The 22,868-nt window shown below is 41.2% G+C and overlaps 1 protein-coding gene across 6 annotated transcripts in view; it reads right to left on the reverse strand.

The window, feature by feature from the left end:
- Positions 1-22,868, reverse strand: part of WDTC1 (WD and tetratricopeptide repeats 1) — a 72,305-nt gene that overhangs the window by 39,145 nt on the left and 10,292 nt on the right. For all 6 annotated transcript variants that reach the window (XM_049712111.1, XM_033422479.2, XM_033422476.2 and 3 more), the window contains exons 2-3: positions 13,932-14,079; positions 12,472-12,555 (exon numbers count right to left, since the gene is read on the reverse strand). In XM_049712111.1, the coding sequence (XP_049568068.1) occupies positions 12,472-12,555; positions 13,932-13,979 (132 nt within the window). In that variant the 5' untranslated portion in view covers positions 13,980-14,079. The remainder of the gene's footprint in view (positions 1-12,471; positions 12,556-13,931; positions 14,080-22,868) is intronic.

Below are 22,868 nucleotides of genomic sequence, written 5' to 3' on the forward strand. Positions count from 1 at the left end.
GTTACTATTTTCCCCTTTGCTATCTGTGAGGAAATACTTCTACATTGTGCAAACATCCTGTCCACCATCAAGTTTTCACCCAATGGTTCAATCATTCATTGATTACTCTTGCCTGAACCAATTACTGGTATGATGTGGTGTGACAGTTATAAAATGGTGATTTTTTCCAACTTTATCATTTCTTCATTTAGTGGTCAGCAATCTACTAGAATGAAGTGCTTTTCTCTCTCCCCACCCCTTCTTTCTCTCCCTCTCTTTCTTACCAGTGCAAAATCAGGTATTTTTTAATTCAGTGGGTTTTAATTCATTATTGTCATTATTCATCCTGATGCTCAAATTGTCATGGGTTTGGCCAGTAGCATGCCTTTCAAGCTGGCTTCTGTGTCCTTACGATATGTTCCTGTCATTTTTCTTTCTTTACTTTCTGTTGATCTTCTGCCACAAGATGTTGTAGGCTCATCTCGTACACTCGCTGTCCCAGACCTGAATCAGTTATTCCTCCAAGGACCCCTGGTTCTTTCTAGTGGGGAATGGTATTTAGAAACCAGTAACTCATGGCTATTGAGGTATCGTTGCTTCTGGACCCTTTCAGAAGACAGAGCTGGAAATAATATATAAATTTATATTAAAATATATGTATTTTTAAACCATGAATTCAGGAATCCCCTGGCGGTCTATTGGTTAGGACTCGGCGCTTTCACTGCTGGGGCCCATGTTCAATCCCTGGTCGGGGAACTAAGATCCCACAAGCCACGTGGCACAGCCAAAACAAACAAACAACCATGAATTCACAGAGATACTGCTAATTCCAATCCAATACCTCAGAGTTCTTCTGTTGCCTATTCCATATTTGAATTTCCCTTCTCCCATAGTGAGAAGGGAACATCATTGGTATATTATATCAATATTATAAATATATTTATTATATATTAACTGATAAATTTATCCCAACAACACTGATATATTTACTCATTTGCTCAATCCTACAATACACACAAAATACTGATAGTTACAGAATTGCTATAGGAATACCTCTACAAATGACAAATTTACTAACTAGAGTTCAATCAAGATTTCTTTAGCTTGTCTTTAAAATACATACAAAGAATATTTATAGTCAAAGTACTGTGTCGAAAATTACTTGAGTTAGTTGGCAGCCCTTTCCCCATCTCTGCTGACTTAATTTTACTTTTTGAATGTGTAAAACCTCAAAGTGGTTATAAAATTAAAAACTCTACAAAAAGGTCCAGACGGGTTATTCCCTTTTCTTTACCTCTCCACTTTATGCCTTCTGTCCCCTAGAGGTGACCAACTTCATTAGTTTCTGCTTATCCATACTATGCTTGTGTTTGTAAAAATATGCAGGTACATATAAAAATGCTTACTCTCCCTCCTTTGTTACACCAAACTTGGCAAAATTATATTAAAACAGCCCTTAAATACATGAAAAAGATATTCTATTTCACTCATAAGAGAAATGTAACTTAAAACTCTACTGAGATACCATTTTTCATCTTTTAGAATGGTAAAAAAATTCAAAAGCTTAACCCCCTAGTCTGTCGGTGAGCTGTGGAGAAACAGGCACTCTCAGGCATTGCTACCAGGAAGGCAAAATGGTGCAACTCCCACGGAGGGAAATTTGGCAATATCTAACAAAACCACATATATACATTCACTCTTTGGCCAGCACTCCCACTTCTAGGTTTTTACGCTGAAGATATATCTCTAGCAATACTAAAATACATATGTACAAGGTTATTCATTATGACATTGTAATTACAAACTATTAGAAATAACTCTAAGAGCCCATACATGGGAAATTCACTGATTAATCTTGTTTTATTAACACACGAGACTACTATGCAGCTGTGAAAAATAACTCTGTGGAGAACTCCCTGACGGTCCAGTGGTTAGGACTCAGCGCTTTCACTGCTGTGGGCCTGGGTTCTATCCCTGGTCAGGGAACTAAGATCCCACAAGCTGTGCAGTGAGGCCAAAAAAAAAAAGAAAAAAAAAAAGAACTCTATGAACTGATGAGTGATTTTCAAGATATATTAGTTAAGTGAAAAAAGAGAATATATATCATTCCTCAATGATTCTTATCCTCAACAAGTCCTCCAAGTCCAGTCAGGCACTCTGTTCTCTCCTTACATGCTACCTCATGTCTTTACTTCCTTCTCATCCACCTAAAAATCCATGATTCATTACTACAGTCATTCTCCTGCAACCTTCATCTGACAAAATCCGAACCCCACATGATCTTTTAGCTTTTCTGTATCTTCAACTTTCCCTTTCTCTACTGATTCTTTCCCCTTGGGATTAAACATGCTCAAGTTTCTCTAATCTAAAAAGTCCTCCCTTGACGCCAAATCCACATCTAGCTGTGGCCTTCCAGTTCTCTTCCCCTTCATAGCCATACTGAAAGAGTAGTCGATATTGGGTATTTTTACTTCCTCACTTCCCAATAATTCCTCAACCCACTTCTATCTATACCACAAAAATGGCCCTTGCCAAGGTGACCATGATGGCTTCCTTGCTCTAAATCAAAGGGACACTTCTCAGTCCTTATCTTACTTGGTCCCCAGCGGTATTTGATAGTGCTGACCACATCGTCTTCAATGAAACTTTCTTCTTCTGGGTTCTGTGGCATCACCCTCTCTGTTTTCCTTCCTACTCCTCTAGTTGCTCTTTCTTGATACCCTTTGCAAACTCTCTGTCCACCTGGCCCTTATACTGTTGTTCCTTATGGCTCTATCCTAGGCTTTCTTCCTACTATACACACTCCTCGAAGGCAATCACAACTCACTTCCATTGTTCCAACGTATATGCTGCTCACTGCTCCCAAATCAACATCTCCAGTGTGTACCTCATTCCTAAGCTCAGACCCAAGTATTCCAACTACCTGCCTAGAAAGCACTAGACCACGCATGGGCCTATGGCTCCAGGACATCCATAACCAAGCGTATCATCTTTTCCTTCAAACGTATTCCTTCTCCAGCGCTCCCTAACTCTGTGAATGATAGTACCATTTGCCCCGCCAAATAGAAACTTAACTTTCATCCTTGACTCCTCTCTTTTCCTAACTTTCCACATTCAGTCACTAAGAATTCTGTTAATTCTACCTCTTAAATGTCTTTCAAATTCACTGACTTCTCTCCATCCAAATTACCATTATCTAGGTTCAAGTAACCAATCACCTCTTCCGGAATCACTGACACCATCTCTTAAGTGGTCTAGCTGTCCACATTTTAAACTTCTGCAATCTTCATTTTGAAGCCAATTTTAATTAAAAAAACAAAAACAAAAACCTTAACTGTGATCATATTGCTCACATGGTAAAGACCACTTGATAGCTCTCCACTGCCCTTAGGATAAAATCAACAGTCTTCAACACAGCTTATAACATCCTTCATTATGAACATCCCAACCTCATCAACCTCACTTATCATCCTTCTTCCACTTGTATCCTGGGACCATCTGTTCTCTTGAACCAAGTACCCTCTACTCTCTCTTGCATCACTCATATGCTATTCCCCCCAGCTTAGGATTTTTTTCTCTCCCTATCTCCCCCAAATCTACCTAGCTCCTCCCATCCATCTTTCAGGTATCAGCCTAGACTACATTTCTCTTAGGAAGCCAAGTTGAGATCTCTCTGGCACATTATGTTTCACTCATTTGTGAAATTTCTCAGAATAATGATGGACATGTGAGGGAGAACAGGTTGGGGCTGGGGAGAGAACAAATGTTTATTGAACACTATGTTTAAGATTGAAGAAGTGTGATGAGAGTATAAATTGGTACAAACTCCATGAAAGACAATTTTGTTAATATTTATTAAAATCACAGATGGATATACTCTCTGACTACTAATTCCATTTGTAGGTATTTATTCTAAAAATATACACCCACATATGCCAAATGATGTTGCAAGGAATAACACTGTACATACAAAAGACTGTAAGTAATCTACATATCCATCAACAGGGAAAATTTAAATAAATTATGGTACACTCATACAACACAATACTCTGAAGCCATGAAAGAATTAGATATTAGAAACATCTTGGGCTTCCCTGAAGGTGCAGTGGTTAAGGATCCGCCTGCCAATGCAGGGGACACGGGTTTGAGCCCTGGTCCGGGAAGATCCCACATGCCACGGAGCAACTAAGCCCGTGCACCACAACTACTAAGCCTGCGCTCTAGAGCCCATGAGCCACAACTACTGAGCCCGTGTGCCACAACTACTGAAGCCCACACACCTAGAACCCCTGCTCCGCAACAAGAGAAGCCACTGCAATGAGAAGCCCGCGCACCGCAACGGGAGTAGCCCCCACTCGCTGCAACTAGAGAAAGCCAGCATGCAGCAAGGAAGATCTGACGCAGGAAAGAAAGAAGGAAAGAAAGAAAGGAAAGAAAAGAAAGAAAGAGAGGAAGGAAGGACGAAAGAAACATCTTTATGTACTGATGTGGTAAAATCATGAAAGTATATTTTTAAATTCAAAAGTAAGGTACAAAGCAGTAAATATGTTAGGCTAACATTTGTGAGAAAAGGTGAGAATTTTTACATAAAATTTTGCATAGAAATGCATAAAATTTCTCTGGAAGGATACTGAAATTGAATATGTTAGTTGATTCCAGGAAAGTGAATTTGGTGGCTGGGAAAAAGAGTGGAAAGTAGACAATCTTTTTAAACTTTTAAGCTAACTTTAATATAGAAAATTTTAAAAGCCAATCACACCAACAGGCTTTTAGTGAGCCTCTACTAAATGTTCAGTACTGTATTCTAGGAGTTCTCTTTAAGTTTCATTTTGCATTTTTCAAAACTATACAAAGTAGTAAATTAGGAAATCCAGGGAAAAAATTCCCCCAGATAATATAGAGGAAAACATTATAATCAATAACCACAAAAAGGCAGGAGTTTTTACTGTTGATTTTACCTCTTTTATCCCACCCCCCAACCCTTATTATATAACCTCATCTTAATTCCAAAAGTCAACTCTTGTTAACTGAAATGGGGTCCATATGTGACAATGCGTGGGAAATAAAACAAGGGAAGAAAATGACCGTAAAGCATTTTAAAAAGCTGGACGCCATCAAATCAGCATCTCAGGAAACTTTAAAAGCTTTCTATAAATAACAACAACAATAACCGTAGCTAATATTTGAGTACCATGAATTTTACAATATACTGAGCTCCGTGCTAAGTACCTTACATACATAAAATAACTTATTTATTCCTCCTCTTAAAACTAAGAGACAAACAGGATGTGTACATTATTTTACAGATGAGAAAATGGATCCTAGAAGTTAAAGGGCTTATACATGGTGATATGGCTTATAATGGCATTTTTATTACTATAGTGGGGGGGGTGAGGGTGTCAAAAAAAGGTGTCCCCTCCAACCTCCAACTAGGAAAGAGGGAAATAAGATAGCCTTTTGAGATCAGGATTGTAAGAAATCAGTATCGTTGAATTTTCCTCTTCCTTGGCTTCCATAATACCATGTTTTTCCACCTCTATGCTATTCTTTCTGTCTCCTCTGGGTAGAGGAAGAGAGGAAACAGATAATCTCTAAATGCTGAAACACCTTGGTTCTTGGTCTTGGGCCTTCTTCTCTCTCCTCCTACTTTTTTCCCCAGTGATATTATCCAGTCATCCAGTTTCATGGCTCTATAGACCACTGGTTCACAAACTTTAACCTCAAGACCCCTTTACACTTTTAAAAATTACTGAGGGGGCTTCCCTGGTGGCGCAGTGGTTGAGAGTCCGCCTGCCTATGCAGGGGACACGGGTTCGTGCCCCGGTCCGGGAAGATCCTGCATGCCGCGGAGCAGCTGGGCCCGTGAGCCATGGCCGCTGAGCCTGTGCGTCCGGAGCCTGTGCTCCGCAACGGAAGAGGCCACAACAGTGAGAGGCCCACGTACCACAAAAAAAAAAAAAAAAAAATTACTGAGGATCCCAAAGAATTTTTAATATAGGTTATCAGTATCTGCCGTATTAGAAATAAAAACTGAAATATTAACTTCATTTAAAATTAACATTATTAATTATAACTTTAATTTAATGAAAATAAAATTAATTTCATTTAAAAAATAATAAAAAGATAAGCTAACACATTTAAAAAAAAACTAACTATATTTTCCAAGACAAAAGAATTTAATGAGAAGAATGGCATTGCTTTACATTTTTGCAAAACTCTTTTGTCTAGCTTAATGGAAGATGACTGGGTTCTCATATCTACTTTTGTATTCAGTTTGTTGCAAGATGTTATTTTGGTTGAAGTACATGAAGAAAATCCACCCTCATAAAGATAAGTATTATAGTTGGACTAGGGAGCAGTATTTTAACGGCCTTTTTAGATCACTGTAGGTATCCTTCTTTGATACTACACCAAAACTGGACAAATAACGGTTTCTTAATGTTACAATGTGGAATCAGAAACCACATGAATGAGCTGTTGGTATCCTGCTACATTAAAACACATTGGTTGCGGACTTCCCTGGTGGTGCAGTGGTTAAGAATCTGCCTGCTAATGCAGGGGACATGGGTTTGAGCCCTGGTCCGGGAAGATCCCACATGCCATGGAGCGACTAAGCCTGTGCGCCACAACTACTGAGCCTGCGCTCTAGAGCCCGTGAGCCACAACTACCGAGCAAATGTGCCACAACTACTGAAGCCCGCGCGCCTTGAGCCCGTGCTCTGCAACAAGAGAAGCCACCGCAATGAGAAGCCTGAGCACCGCAATGTGCAGCAACGAGGACCCAACGCAGCCAAAAATTAAAAAAAAAAGAAAAAAGAAAAAACAAACATTAGTTGATTTTACATTAGGCCTGGGTCTTTTACAGATGTATGACTTTGTTTTCAAAACAGTGACTTACGGGGCTTCCCTGGTTGCACAGTGGTTAAGAAGCCAGCTGCCAATGCAGGGGACATGGGTTCGAGCCCTGGTCCGGGAAGATCCCACATGCTGCGGAGCAACTAAGCCCGTGTGCCACAACTACTGAGCCTGCGCGTCTGGAGCCTGTGCTCCGCAACAAGAGAGGCCGCGACAGTGAGAGGCCCGCACACCGCGATGAAGAGTGGCCCTCGCTCACCGCAACTGGAGAAAGCCCTTGCACAGAAACGAGGACCCAACACAGCCAAAAATAAATAAATAAATAAATAAAATTAAAAAAAAAAAAAAAAAGACTTTTAAGAAGTACTGAGAGGCTATCAAGCTCATGGTGGCAGATACAAGTTTTCCTATATTCTTTTTTTTTTTTTCCTTTGCTTTAAAGCTCAAATTTTATCCTTGGCAACAAATACTGTCAGTTGTTCTTCTTGAAGTGATAGTTTACTTCATTCATTTCAAAGGAAATGTCTGCCAAATACCCATAATTGAATAACCAGTTTTCATCTGCTAGCCATTCTTTCAGATGGTGTTCCATGAAAAAAATGTCCAGTTGAGCTTGCAACTCAAAACAATTGAACAACTGCTTTTCCTCAAGACAACCGCCAGAGTTCAGTACGCAGCAGCAGTACTTTATGGATTCTTCCCACCTCATAATAAAGAATACTGAAGAGATCTGTATTTAACGGTTGAAATTTTAAATTAATAAGTTTTATTGTATTATTTTATTGATGTAAAAATCAAGGACATTTTAAGTAAGACTGGCTTTTTTTGGGGGGGGGGTCCCTGCAAATGCATGGGGTAAATAATTCAATGACTTTGATGCTACTTGCCTTGATTCACGCTAAAATGACAGTAGTTTTACCACTTTTTTTTTTGCAAATTTTTAAATGAATTAGTTGTTTTTATTTTTTAGTTTTGTTTTGCAAATAATGTCTTAGTATTACTATGAAAGTAGTTTTGACCTCATGAATTCCCTTGAAGAGGTCATGGGGATCCCCAGGGGTCTGCAGACCACACTTTGAGAACTGCTACTATAGACTATTACAATGACTTTCCAGTTTTTATCCCAGTCTATGCTTCTTTTTTTGCCAAACCCACTGGACCCTGTAACAATGATAGAAATGTTTTCGCACTTATCAAAGGTCAAGCCCTCTGCTTCAACTCTAAATCCTATCCCCTCCAACCTTCCCTAGGACGTGGCTCCTTCAGTTATTCTGTCCTAATCCTTTATCAGCAACCACCTTCTCTCTCATCAACATACAAACAACCTCTAGTATTTCTTCCTGTTTTTTTTTTTTTTTTTTTTGCGGTACGCGGGCCTCTCACGGGCCCAGCCGCTGCGGCATATCACGGGCCCAGCCGCTGCGGCATATGGGATCTTCCCGGACCGGGCACGAACCCGTGTCCCCTGCATCGGCAGGCGAACTCTCAACCACTGCACCACCAGGGAAGCCCTCTTCCCATTCTTACAAATCCCTCCTTTGATCCCGAAGGCCCCTCCAGCTACTTCCCCATTTCTCTGCTTCCTTTTGTAAACGAGGTCTTTCAAGAACTGTCTACACAACTCAATAAAGCTGGAAAACAAAAACAAAATAAAGTGATTCTGAAGGATGGCAGCGAGGGGAATAAAAAAAGCTGTCCTTCTTCCTCCAATCTCCTGAAATGATTCCTCATTGGTTAAAGCCAACAAGAAGATAGATGACAAGAGTGACTATTGATACATCTGTGCAAGTCAGCTGCCCAGGTAGTTAGCTGAAGAAAGAAAGGTGAGAAGAAGATGTAGAAAAGCAAGAGAAGGTATCTTTTACAGTTTTGTTAGGGGAATCACTGACCAAAACCACCCACCCTGGCCAGGGGCAATAGTAACCAGCTGCATGAGTTATCTTACAGCAGGAGATCCTGGTAAAGAACATGGAACAAGCTACCACCAACCGGAAGAATTCAGGAGAAGTCAAAAGGAGAGAGGAGACGCCATATGTCCTACCAACCTCCCAGAATCCTTCACACTGGAACCCATCTTGGCTGAGTGATGCTCACACCACCAGGAAGGACCCTGAGTCAGAATGATTGGCCAGAGACAACCTGGAAACTAACCCAACGCCATAAAACCTGAGACTGTGAGCCACGTGGCAGAGCAGTTCTCCTGGGTTCCCTTACCCTCCTGCTCTCCACCCAGGCACCCCTTCCCAATACAAAGTCTCTTGCTTTGTCAACATGTGTGTCTCCTTGGACAATTCATTCCTGAGTGTTAGATAAGACCCCAATCTCGGGCCCTGGAAAGGGGTCCCCCTTCCTGCAACAGTTTACCCTTTTTACTGCTTACATCCTATCTTTCCTTTCATCTAGGGGAAAAGTTTGTAATAACTGACTAAATAGATAAATAAATTTTCATCACCCTCTTTAAAAAATTTTTTATTTTTTTCCTGCACCGTGTGGCTTGTGGGATCTTAGTTTCCCGACCAGGGATCAAACCCAGGCCCATGCAGTGAAAGAGCCGAGTCTTAAACACTGGACTGCCAGGGAATTCTCCAAAAAAATTTTTTAAGTAGAGAGTTGTCTACTTGCTGTTGTACTCCTTCACCTCCAATTCACTTCTCAACCCCTCCAATTTAGTATCTATTCTCACCACTCCAATAAAACTGCTCTAGTCAAGACCACAGTCACTGTTTTGTCCTCACTTATTCAACCTTTCAGAAGCATTGAGTAGAACTGACCACTCCTTTCTTGAAATACTCTCCTTACACTCTCCTGGTTTTGTTTCCGTTCTACTTCACTGACTCTCTTTCGTGGTTAACTTTTTTTTATCGCCTTAGCTTGTAATCAATTTCTGAAAGCTGGAGTATCTCCAGAGCTAGGTCTTGGACCCTGTTCTCTAAGGCTCCATGGATCGCTGAAGTCTCCGGATTTCTCCCTATAGTCCAGAGCTCTCCCCTGATTAGGACCATCAACTGCCCACCTGACATCTCCACAAAGCTATCCAACAGGCTTTCAAATTTTACAGGTCCAACCCCGATTCTCTCACAAACCTATTTTTCTCCCAGTCTTCTTTCCATCTGCTCTCACTTCTCTAAGCCTCACAGGCGGCAAAGCTGGGATTTAAACTAGGTCTCTGTTGGGTCTTTGTTGCTGCACGTGGGCTTTCTCTAGTTGTGGCGAGTGGGGGTTACTCTTCATACTGGTGCGCGGACTTCTCAATGCAGTGGCTTCTCTTATTGCGGAGCGTGGGCTCTACGTGCATGGGCTCAGTAGTTGTGGCTCGTGGGCTCTAAAACACAGGCTCAGTAGTTGTGGCACATGGGCTTAGACGCTCCACGCATGTGGGATCTTCCTAGACCAGGGCTCGAACCTGGGTCCTGTGCATTGGTAGGCGGATTCTTAACCACTGCGTCACCAGGGAAGTCCAAACTAGGTCTTTGTTTTAACACCTAAACCTGTGGGCATTCCTTCATATTGTGCACTGTTACTATAGGTCCCGGCTAAGGTGGCCTTCAGCCAAGTGCAAATTCAGACAGTGCATCCACCTTAACATATTTTTGTATTTGAGTGCCAAATCTTTGGAAATAATAGCTAGAATCCTGTTTTGTGTTCACAGAGGTTTCCAAGTCTATTGTGGACAAAGTTATAAAACCAGGAAGAGATAGTAGAGACAATATGGGTTGGGTGGAGGCACAGCTAAAAGGAGAAGACCAGCCTTCACCTGTCCACTCAGCATCCACCAGAGCAGGGTTTCTCAACCTCGGCGTTATTGGCATTGGGCGCTGCATAATTCTTTGTTGCACATTCTTTGTTGTACTATGACTGTAGAATGTTTAGCAGCATCCCTATACTCTATTCATTATATGCCAGTAGTACCCTTTCAGTTTTCATAGCCAAGACTGTTTGGACATTGCCAAATGTCCCCTTGGAGGTAAAACCTTCCATGCCCCACCTCCAACTGCACTAAAGGGATGTACTTTATGTTTCAAGGAAATATGGAAAGAAATTCAAAAAAATAGAGTAAAGGATAAATAATACAATATATTTACAAAATCATGTTTTCAAAGACTTTTTAGAGGTATGGGGAAACAACAATGACATAAAAGTATAAAAGGGTTTAGCAAACTGTGGAAATGGTATGAGCTCCACTTTGCAGAAAAAAATTACATAAGCATGAAAAAAACTGGAAGACATAATAATAATTGTTATTTACTGAACTAGCTTATATGATCCAGGCATTGTATTAAGCACTTCAAAAATCATCTCATTTAATCATCACAACAATTCTCAGTTATTGATCCATTTTACAGATCAGGAAACTAAGGGTAACTTGAACAAGGCTATATAGCTGTAGAGAAGATAGGTCTTGAAACTAAATTTATTCAGCTCTAATGCCCATCTCTTAACTAGCATTCTGCTTCATAATACATGAAAGTAATATACCAAACATTAACAATGTTTATCTCTGGATGGTAGAATTAAAAGTGATTTTGTTTGCTTCTCTATATTTTTCTGTTGATTCCATATTTTCTACTATGATATTTACTACTTATATAATCAGAAAAAAAATCTTAAGTGAAAGTTGTGAATACCACTTGGTAACATGGAGAAGAGGATTATTATAAAAAAGATACAAAATTCAATGTAAAGTATGATTACAATTATGTAAAAATATGCAAAAGATAAAAGGAAGTATATACATAGTAATTATACTAGGGAGGGGGGAATAACAAGTAATTTTTACTTATCTTTTCCATATTACTATTAATGTAATTATATTTTATAACGGATAAAAGTTTATAATGAAAAGAAAGCAATAACAATCATCTATAATTTCATTAACTTGAGATAACACTGTTAGTAGGCAATGAATTTCTTTCTAGTCTTTTTCTAAGATCAACACAATTACTTACAAACATTAACGTGAAGGAACCAAAGAGAATTCTTATTCAAGCTGCAGATGACACTTAGTTGGAGAGGATAGCTAAAAGTTGGATTCAAAACACAGTTCTGAGGAAGGAAAGGGAATGGAGCTAACATTGGGGAGTGTTTCTGTGTCAGACAGAACTAAAAAGCTGAACATCTGGACTGTAGGCCTGACTCCCCCTGGATTGGACAGGACAACATTGGACAAGGTGCTTGGTTTTTCTAAACCTTTTTTTAAATACCTGTTTCCTATATACCACCCACAGCATTTCTTTGAAGCTAAAATGCAAGTGTGTGTGTGTGTGTGTGTGTGTGTGTGTCTGTGTGTGTGTGCGTGTGTGTGTGTGAAAACACTCTGTAAACTCTAAATTCCTATACAAAGGTAAGAATCTTTACTGTCCAAGCCAATAGTAAAAACAGTGGTATGAAATTCAATAGTCTTTTTCCAAGCACAAAGGAAATAATATGACGATAAAACAATTTCTGTGTGACCATGTCAATCACTAATCTTGATTCAGATTTATGTGCCAAATAAAACCGCTGTAAAGGAGAAGTAACCTTCAGGTATGACCTGCAGAGAAAAACTGTTTATGCCTTGAATAGTGCAAAGAGGATTCTCTGCAGGCAGAGAATGGAGAGCCAGTCATTTGCATCTAGGGTGCAAATTGGATCTCTTACCTGCAGCTCTGCTTCCAGGCCCAGCCGTCTGATAAAGGGGTCAGTGACATGGTAGCGCCGCTCAAAGCTCAGGGCACCCCGCTCCTGGGGAAGAGAAACAAACTCATAGATTCATTGATTCGATTTAACATGATTTACTATGTTCCTATTACATATGCAGCATTGTGCTGGGCCCCACAAGAGCTAGAAAAGAGAACAAGAAATTGGCCTGCAGGAGCTTACAATATACTTGGGCAGGGATTAGAGAATAATATCGATAGAAGAGAGGATATAATTAAGCACTAAGTTGTAATTGTTGGGTTACCAAAAAAAAAAAAAATTGAAACAACAAATAGGGAATGTTTCCATACTTAGGTTAGAGAAGGTGGGCATCATCTTTAGGACACATATTGTGGGGTATATATAAAGGAGAAAAATAACTTGCGTGGTCCCTCCAATTCTATGATTCTGTGCCTCTAGGAATTGGTCCTTGCCCTTGGGGCCACCCAGTCTAATGAAATCACACACAAACCCCCCCACAAATGGACAAAGCTGCAAAAGGATTCAGGGATGCAGGGGAAAATATACAAAACACAGACTAACGTGCATAGGCATAAGTGTCACCAATCCTTCTGGATGGTGACCACAGCTTATGCTGCATGCCACTTAATTTTTAAAAGATTTTTGGCGCTTAACCTTTACAAAGAACTTTCTCAGGTTCTTTCGGATTTCATTCTCAAGATAAGCCTGCAGGCAGACAGACATTATTATCATTTAACAACAGAAAACTGAGGCACAGAAAGGCAAAGTGACTAAAGTCTTATAGGTAGTTAATTAGGGCAGTGGTGAGATTAAGCCCCTGACCCCAGCCTGGGCTTCTTGCTTCAAAAGCACATCTTGTCTTGGTTGAATCTCCTCCATTAAACCCCCGTGCTCCTTTACTGAGGGCTTCCCTGACAAAGCCTGGGCTACCTCGCTAAATGAGCTTGACTGCCCAGTCATCTATTCATCTCACAGTATTGGAGTGTCTTCCAGGTACAAACTGCAGAGAAAAGGTGCAGGCTTTGGTATAGGAGACCCTCGAAGAAGAGAAGAAAGAGTCTAAGCTAAACTGGGATTAAGACTCCCCCAGGTTCTGTTATATGTACAGCTGAGCAGCCAGAGCAACGTGAAGAAGCTCTATTTACTTCTGCTGCACACCCCGCCTCCTCCACAGGTGTGCACATACATGCTCCCCTCCTCCACCAGACTCCATCAATCTCAGCAGCCCAGGTACAAGTGCTTGGATACAGGAGTCTCCATGATTCCATGTTCTTGGATAAAAGAAGACCAGAGTCAAGAGACCTTGGTTCTAGTCCTGTGTCTGCCATTAATTAGTTAATGGCAAGTCACAGACTCTAGTCCTCAGTTTATTCAGCTATAACATGAATCGGTGGGGAAAAAGGACCTCATGCTCGGGTTCATAGGTCTGGGTTGCTTACCTTTATCTGCCTACAGATGAGGTCTCTAGTTATGTTGACTTTTGCCATCTTCTCTTAATGGATTCAACAGAAGGAAGCTATAGAAGGATCTTCAGGACCCTTGAGCATTCCAGCCAAGCCCAGGTCCACAAGACACACATTTAATTACCTGGGGGAAAAAAAATAATCAAACCTTGGAGGATGGAGTAAGGTGGCTTCAGGGCCCTGATTCCACCCCTAAAATAGCCCACCAGCCCACCCAGTAAACTGGCTATTGCCTGTGATTTATGACATGGTGTGCTGGCCCTGCTCCATAGCGTTGAAGAACCTCTGGAGGGTGAAGGGGGTTGGGGGGTGGAGAGACAAGGATTCACAGCCACAGGAAGTACTGGAACAAACACTGAAGGAGTCAGTCATGTGTGCTTCTCTAGAAAATGGGTGTGTGTGTGTGGATATGAGTATGAAGGAAGATGGAAGCACATCCCAAAGTAAGAACAAGGCATACAGCAAGAAAGATGTCAAGTTTCACTTGCTCAGTATGCATCTGTGGCAACCAGTCTGAAACTTTTAATTATGCTTCAAAATCCTTGACCTTCAGCCTGGCTCTCCCCAAAGCCAAATCAGTATCACAAACAGAACATTCAACCCTCTAACAGATTCACAGAATCAAAGAGCAGACAGGAAATGTAATGGTGACCATGTCCAACATAAAGAAATCCTTCTTCAATACCCTGATATGTAGGCTTTCAGACTCCGAACTTCTTAAGCAAACTATTCCTTTATTATACAACTCTGTTAGAAAGACCTAGTCATCTCATTTCTGATAATTTGCCATAAGAAAGCACAAAATATGAGAAATAAAAAAGTTCCATACTGAAACATATTCATCACCGAGTTTGTAAAAGCAAAAAAAATAAAACCAGCCAAGTTTCCAATGATAGAGGAATGGCTAAATAATGTATAGCCATATGATATTATGTAGCATTAGAAATGCTACTTATGAAGGAAAAATGCTTACATCATGTCAAATGTTTATATTTTGCTTTTGCAGTAAACACTATTGTCACAGCTATGTTTAAAAAAGGAAATATAAAAAATAACAATTGCCATCTTTGGATAATAAATAGTATGACTGATTTTTTCCTTCTACTTTTCGATGTTTTCAAATTTTTTCTATAAAAGCACATTAATTTTATTTTACAATCAGAAAAAAAACCACTAGAGAAAAAAATAAACCACTGTTTTTGGGGTTGTTTTTTGAACATCTTTATTGGAGTATAATTGCTTTACAATGGTGTGTTAGTTTCTGCTTTATAACAAAGTGAATCAGTTATACATATACATATATCCCCATATCTCTTCCCTCTTCCGTCTCCCTCCCTCCCACCCTCCCTATCCCTCTAGGTGGTCACAAAGCACCGCTGATCTCCCTGTACTATGCGGCTGCTTCCCACTAGCTATCTATTTTACATTTTAAACCACTATGTTTTAAAAGAAAGTTCTGCCTCCTGTTATGTCCACCTTTTGGTCCTGTTTCTATCTCTGAAGTCACACAGGAGGTCTAGTCTTCCTTCTCCACGATGGCCCTCTAATGATGGCTCGTAAGGCTCATCAGGCCTCTCTGCTAACCCTCCCGAGTCAACAGGACCTCCCGAGGCCACTTCTGGATCTCCTGGCCCTGGCTTTCCTCCAGCTGGCCTCCTGCAGATTCCTAGCACACCCTCCGAAAACCAAACCTTCTCCACCTGAGCTGTGAGCAGACTCCTTCCTTTCCTTTTGGCATTTAACCACAAAAGGAGACTCTATTTATAAACACTATGTTATTGCAGATTTTTTTTTCCTTTAGTGCTAGGCACACAGTGGGACTATAAAAAACTTGCTGCCTGATTAGATGTTCCCATTCAGCTTGAGTTCTTTGGGGCTTATGCCTCCATGGTCTATTTTGGGATTAAAAGCTCTTAAAAGGGCAAGAACCTTCCCTTACAGTGTGGAAGTCACCCAACATTGCATGTTAGGGAGCATTAACAGGGATATATGGAAGTCACTGGCACTACTTAGGCTCACAAAACCTACAAGCACCAAGAACATCCAGGGATGCCATCTGAAAACTACAATTCCACAATAGCTTTTCCAGGGGCCCTTGGCCATCAAATTAAAATTATGAATTTGAACAAACTGACATAAATTAAGCATTGGCCTGCAATTGTGTTTATGGCTCTGATTTGTGATATAATGGTTAAAGCCAAAACAATAACAGTAATTGCCCCACAATCACCAATAATATGGGGTGAGGCTTATTACAATGGAAAACACCGAAGTCAGTGAGTATATCTGATATAAAAGTAAGACCAGTGGGCTTCCCTGGTGGTGCAGTGGTTGAGGGTTCGCCTGCTGATGCAGGGAACATGGGTTTGTGCCCCGGTCCGGGAAGATCCCACATGCCACGGAGTGGCTGGGCCCATGAGCCATGGCCGCTGAGCCTGCGCGTCCGGAGCCTGTGCTGCGCAACGGGAGAGGCCACAACAGTGAGAGGCCCGCGTACCGCAAAAAAAAAAAAAAAAAGTAAGGCCAGTGATGTGGCCTTGGTCAAGTCTCTTAATCTCTCTAAGTAGGCCCTCATTCCTGTGACTCACAGGCACAGGAAGCATTGGTACAAACACTGAATGGGCCATGCATGCTTCACCAGAAAAAGGCTCATTTTTTACTCCCAACACCTTTTCCTTGGAAGATTACTGGGAAGGTCAAATAAAATAATGTAAGTATAAAGTTTTTTCTTTGATTTTATTTTGAAAAGAATATAAATACTTTTATCTGCTAAGAAATAGTAAGTTGCCAAATATTATGTACTTACTATGTACCAGGAATTGTGCTAAGTGCTTTATATTTATTCATTCATTAATTTATTCATTTAACAGGTGAACACAAGAAGCTTCTACTATATGCCAGGTACTATTCCGGGCCCAGGAGATACAGCAGTGAACAAAATAGGCAAGTTCCTTATTCTCATGGTACCTATATTCTAGCAGGAGGGGATAGATAACAAATAATAATACAAATAAAATAAGAAGATATCCAGTAGTGAAAAGAGCTATGATGAAAATAAAACAAGTTGATCAGAGAGTGATTGATGGGCTACTTTTAGACTTGAGGTCAAAGAAGATATAGTGTATTTTGGAGTTTTCTGGCTGCTCAGCATGTGAACTCCCTTCCTGTATTTTGGGAACTCCCCATCTAACGAGTCTGGCGGGAGGCAGAGCGCCCTCTCACTATGAAGTGAGAATGGTGGAGTCAAGATTCTCTTTCTGAGGTTCCCTTACACCTACAGTGTGTGCATGTGGCCCAGGCTATGCCAACAGACACATGAGCCCCAGACCTTAATTGGGATCTGCTGTCAACGAATCAGAGGATCATGGAAAGTCCATGCTGGCAGGAAGAGGTGCTATAATTGCCATTAAGGTCCAGTCAGCTGGTGGAGGTGTAAGCTATATAAGTGGCAGCAGTGACCTCATGGACTGGTTCCGTGAATGATTCTGGCTGTGGGTCCTGGATGCTAACCAGTTTCCCTTGTTCCAGCCCATTCTTCAAGCCTGCTCTGCGGCCTTCCCTGATATTTTGTGAGTTTCCCTAATATCCTTTCAAGAATCAGCTAGAATTGGTTTCTGTTGCTTACAACTACAAATCCTGCCTGATACAGAGGGGCCCTCTGAGAAGATGACATTTAAGCTGAACCGTGAATGACAAGAAATCGCAAAGAACTAGGGGGATACACTTCTGAGGAGAGAGACAACTAGTGCTAAGATTAGTTCAAAAAGCTTGTATGGTAGATGCTACTATCATTTTATAGATGAAGAAACAGTCATAGATGTGAGACAATTTTCACAATGTCACACAGCTAGTAAACTGGAGGTGGAGCTGGGACTCAAACCTAGAACTGTATGGATACTCTTAATTACTAAGTATATATGAATAAATTACTACAGTATGTAATTTCCTAGAGTAATGATCACTACGAGAATCCCCAAAAGAGCCAACTAATTTGTCACTACTCATTCATTATTTTTCTTAAAACATAAACTGAGTTTTTAGCAAGCACCAAGCACTATGCTTGACACAAGGGAATAATGAGATGAAAGATATAGTACCTATACTAAGAAAGCAAAGAATCAAAGGCAAGGGACTTTAGGGAATTCCTTGGCAGTCCAGCGGTTAGGACTCGGCGTTTTCACTGCCGAGGGCACGGGTTCAATCCCTGGTGGGGGGACTAAGATCCCACAAGCCGCATGGCGAGGCCAAACAAAAAAGAAAAAAATAAAAAAACAAAGGCAAGGGACTTTAGCTAATATTGGTGTGTGGCTTGGAAATACTAAAAGGAACAAGGGAGGTAAAAGCAGAGAAACCAGGCAAGCAAAAACCACTACAATTCAAGTAAATGATAAAATGGAAACTGGGATTTAAAACAATATCAGACTGGTAGGCAGAGGTTTAAAACCCAAAATGTCAAATTTAACACAACTACTGCTCAGTTGGTATTTTGGTAAACATTTTCATTACCATCCTGAGAAGAAATGATAGCACACTGGCAGATAGCTCATTCTGGAGCACAGCCCACCCTCTCCTCTCTTAAGGGCAACAGTGCCTTTCCACAAACTTTTAGAGGCAGACAAGCATAACTGGAAACACTTCTAAGCAGAGATTATATAAAAGGCTCACATCAGGAGAGAAATACGCTCAAATATACAGGGGGCATAACTACTTTCATACTTCAGTCCAAAGTCTCTCAAATACAAATGATCAGAGCAATAAATTAAAGTTATTTGAATATTAGGAGATTTAATCATGGTCAAAAAAAAATTTTTTTTTTTTGGTGGTACTTGGGCCTCTTACCATTGTGGCCTCTCCCTCTGCGGAGCAGAGGCTGTGGACGCGCAGGCTCAGTGGCCATGGCTCACGGGCCCAACCGCTCCGTGGCATGTGGGATCCTCCCGGACCGGGGCACGAACCCATGTCCCCTGCATCGGCAGGTGGACTCTCAACCACTGCGCCACCAGGGAAGCCCCATGGTCAAATTTTAAAAGCATTATTTTAAGGAAGGTTAGGAAATAGTCAATTCTATAAAGAACTCATAAATATGAAATGATACGAATGAAAGACTGGAATTGGCAAAAGGAAGTTATATATATTATATATGATTAAACACTAGAAAAGACTACATCAAGGGGATTTCTATCTCTGGTGCAGTATGCAAATTACATAATGCTCAGTTCTGCTGAGGGGCAAAAAGACGGAAATAAGTGACTTCAAGAATCCATAAGGTGGGGACTTCCCTGGTGGTCCAGCGGCCAAGACTCTGTGCTCCCAATGTGAGGGGCCCGGGTTCAATCCCTGGTCAGGGAACTGGATCCCACATGCCGCAACTGAAAGTCCGCATGCCACAAGGAAGAGTTCGCATGCCTCAACTAAGACCTGATGCAGCCAAATTAAAAAAAAAAAAGGAATCCATAAGGTAAAAATTTCAATGCCTATTTTGCCAGGCACTACGCTAAACTTTGAAAATACAGCAAAGAACAAGCCGAACACAGACCCGTCTCTTCAAGAGCACACAATATAGTTGTCATTAATTGTATATCAATGGCACCAAGGCTACTGTAATCAGAGCTCCAAAGAGGGACTGAAAAAGGCTAATTTAACCAAATGACCAAAATGAATAGCTAGGACAGTAAATTCAGAAGGAACAACATGGAATAATAAATTAAATTTTATTTATACTCATTTATTCACACATCTTAGAAGAGAGCACAAAAATGACAGTAGGGGAAACAAACTAAACATATAACAGTAGAGCTAGACAGACAACTGGGAAATCAATAATGAAGAATAAGGACTTTAACAGACCACAAGCAACTTTCTTTTTGGCTGAGTCACATGGCTTGTGGGATCTTAGTTTCCCAACCAGGAATTGAACCCTGGCCACCACAGTGAAAGTGCCGAGTCCTAACCACTGGAGCACCAGGGAATTCCCAGACAACAAGCAACTTTTAATGTATCTTCTTCATCCTAAGGATGGCACAGTTAATGAATAAACCCTGATTTTCACACTTAAAGCTCTAATAACACTGAGGGCTAATTTGTTGGCAGAACGTGAAAGCTCAATAAAAACTTCCTCTAGCTAGAATACAAAGGTTTAGGAATGGCATTTACTTGTAATTCAGGATATTGCAGGCAAACTCTAGCTGATATTAAATGGAAAAGAGGAAGAAGGAAGCCAGCTTCTAGGAGTCAGGAATATGAGAAATATAAAAATACCTTAGGCACAAAGGAAAAGATACGATTTAATGTTTCGCAGAGCACAGGCTCCAGACGCGCAGGCTCAGCGGCCATGGCTCACGGGCCCGGCTGCTCCGCGGCATGTGGGATCTTCCCAGACCGGGGCATGAACCCGTGCCCCCTGCATCGGCAGGCGCACTCTCAACCACTGCGCCACCAGGGAAGCCCTGATTTAATGTTATAAAGAAAATATGAGCTGCTATGCAGATGTTACACCTTCTAAAAGGTATTCTATTCCCAGAGCTCTAAAATGCCTAGAACTTAACACCATCCCTTCCACAAACTTTTTTTTTTTAACATCTTTATTGGAGTATAATTGATTTACAATGGTGTGTTAGTTTCTGCTTTATAACAAAGTGAATCAGTTATACATATGTTCCCATATCTCTTCCCTCTTGCGTCTCCCTCCCTCCCACCCTCCCTCTCCCACCCCTCCAGGTGGTCACAAAGCACCGAGCTGATCTCCCTGTGCTATGCGGCTACCTCCCACGAGCTATCTATTTTAGTTGTGTATATATGTCCATGCCACTCTCTCACTTTGTCACAGCCCACCCTTCCCCCTCCCCATATCCTCAAGTCCATTCTCTAGTAGGTCTGTGTCTTTATTCCCATCTTGCCGCTAGGTTCTTCATGACCTTTTTTTTTCTTTCTTTCTTAGATTCCATATATATGTGTTAGCATACGGTAGTTTTTCTCTTTCTGACTTACTTCACTCTGTATGACAGACTCTAGGTCCATCCATCTCACTACAAATAACTCAATTTCATTTCTTTTTATGGCTGAGTAATATTCCATTGTATATATGTGCCACATCTTCTTTATCCATTCATCTGTTGATGGACACTTTGGTTGCTTCCATGTCCTGGCTACTGTAAACAGAGCTGCAATGAACATTTTGGTACATGACTCTTTGAATTATGGTTTTCTCAGGGCATATGCCCAGTAGTGGGATTGCTGGGTCGTATGGTAGTTCTATTTTTAGTTTTTTAAGGAACCTCCATACTGTTCTCCATTCAATTTACATTCCCACCAACAGTGCAAGAATGTTCCCTTTTCTCCACACCCTCTTCAGCATTTATTGTTTCTAGATTTTTTTTTTTTTTTTTTTTGCGGTACGCGGGCCTCTCACCGCTGTGGCCTCTCCCGTTGCGGAGCACAGGCTCCGGACGCGCAGGCCCAGCGGCCATGGCTCACGGGCCCAGCCGCTCCGCGGCACGTGGGATCCTCCCGGACCGGGGCACGAACCCGCGTCCCCTGCATCGGCCGGCGGACTCTCAACCACTGCGCCACCAGGGAAGCCCCCTCTAGATTTTTTTATGATGGCCATTCTGACCGGTGTGAGATGATATCTCATTGTAGTTTTAATTTGCATTTCTCTAATGATTAACCACAAACTTAGGCTACTGGGAAACTTTCTTCAATGGGCACATCTTTGTATAGTTACAAAGGAAGCTAATAAAATTCAACTAACAGTTAAATGTGGAGGAATTAATCTCGCACTTCAAAATGAAAAGGGTACCAGTAATATAAGAGCCTAAGGTTAACAAACCCTAGAAGAAAGTACATCTGGAGAAGATTACTCATCTGGAACCAAGGATTGAATTGGTAATATCCAAACAAACATGAGGAACCACCCATTTCAGGTGTGCCATAGTCCTTGTTTAGGCTCTGGTTAGCGCAGCAGAAAGAGAAGCAGACTTGAAATACTTAGGCACCTGGGCCTGAATTTCAGCCCTGTAGTTGTGCAAGTTACTTAATGTTTCTGAGTTTCAATTTCCTCATTTGTAAAATAGGGATACTAACCTACTTCAATGGATCTTTGTGAGGAATAAATGATGAAATATATATGAAAGTACAAAATATATACCTGGATCGTGGTAGGTGCTTAATAGACTTCCACCAAACCTGAATTCTACTAAGACCTGATAACTCCTGTTATCTATACTCACTGGCATGGTTACAAAATTTCTTCCATATTTCATTCCCTACCAGAGAAACAAAGCTGACACTGAGGATTCCACTGCAGATGGTGGGGCACAGAGAATAGGATGTCTTTATCACCTCTGCTAGCTTTGAAATGCAAGGTCGGGAGGAAAAAAAAGTGACTTTATTAAAAACAAAGAAACTCGGGCGTCCCTGGTGGCGCAGTGGTTGAGAGTCCACCTGCCGATGCGGGGCACACGGGTTTGTACCCCCGTCTGGGAAGATCCCACATGCCACGGAGCGGATGGGCCCGTGAGCTGTGGCTGCTGAGCCTGCGCGTCCGGAGCCTGTGCTCCGCAACGGGAGAGGCCACAACAGAGAGGCCCGCGTACCAGTAAAAAAAACAAAACAAAACAAAGAAACTCCATAAGAAAACGTGTACAAGAATGCACATAGTAACATTATTCACAATAGGTAACAGGTAGAAACCACCGAAATGTCCATCAACTGATCAATGGATAAACAAAAGGTGGTTTATCCATACGATCGAATGTTATTTGGCCAGAGAAAGGAATGAAGTACTGAGACATGTCTACAACATGGATGAAACTTGAAGACATTATGCTAAATGAAAGAAGTCCACATATCATATAAGTCCATTTATATAAAAAGTCCAGAATAGGCAAATCTATAGAAATAGAAAGTACATTT

The sequence above is a fragment of the Orcinus orca genome, chromosome 1, assembly GCF_937001465.1.
Source record: "Orcinus orca chromosome 1, mOrcOrc1.1, whole genome shotgun sequence".
NCBI classification, from domain to species: Eukaryota; Metazoa; Chordata; class Mammalia; order Artiodactyla; family Delphinidae; genus Orcinus; species Orcinus orca.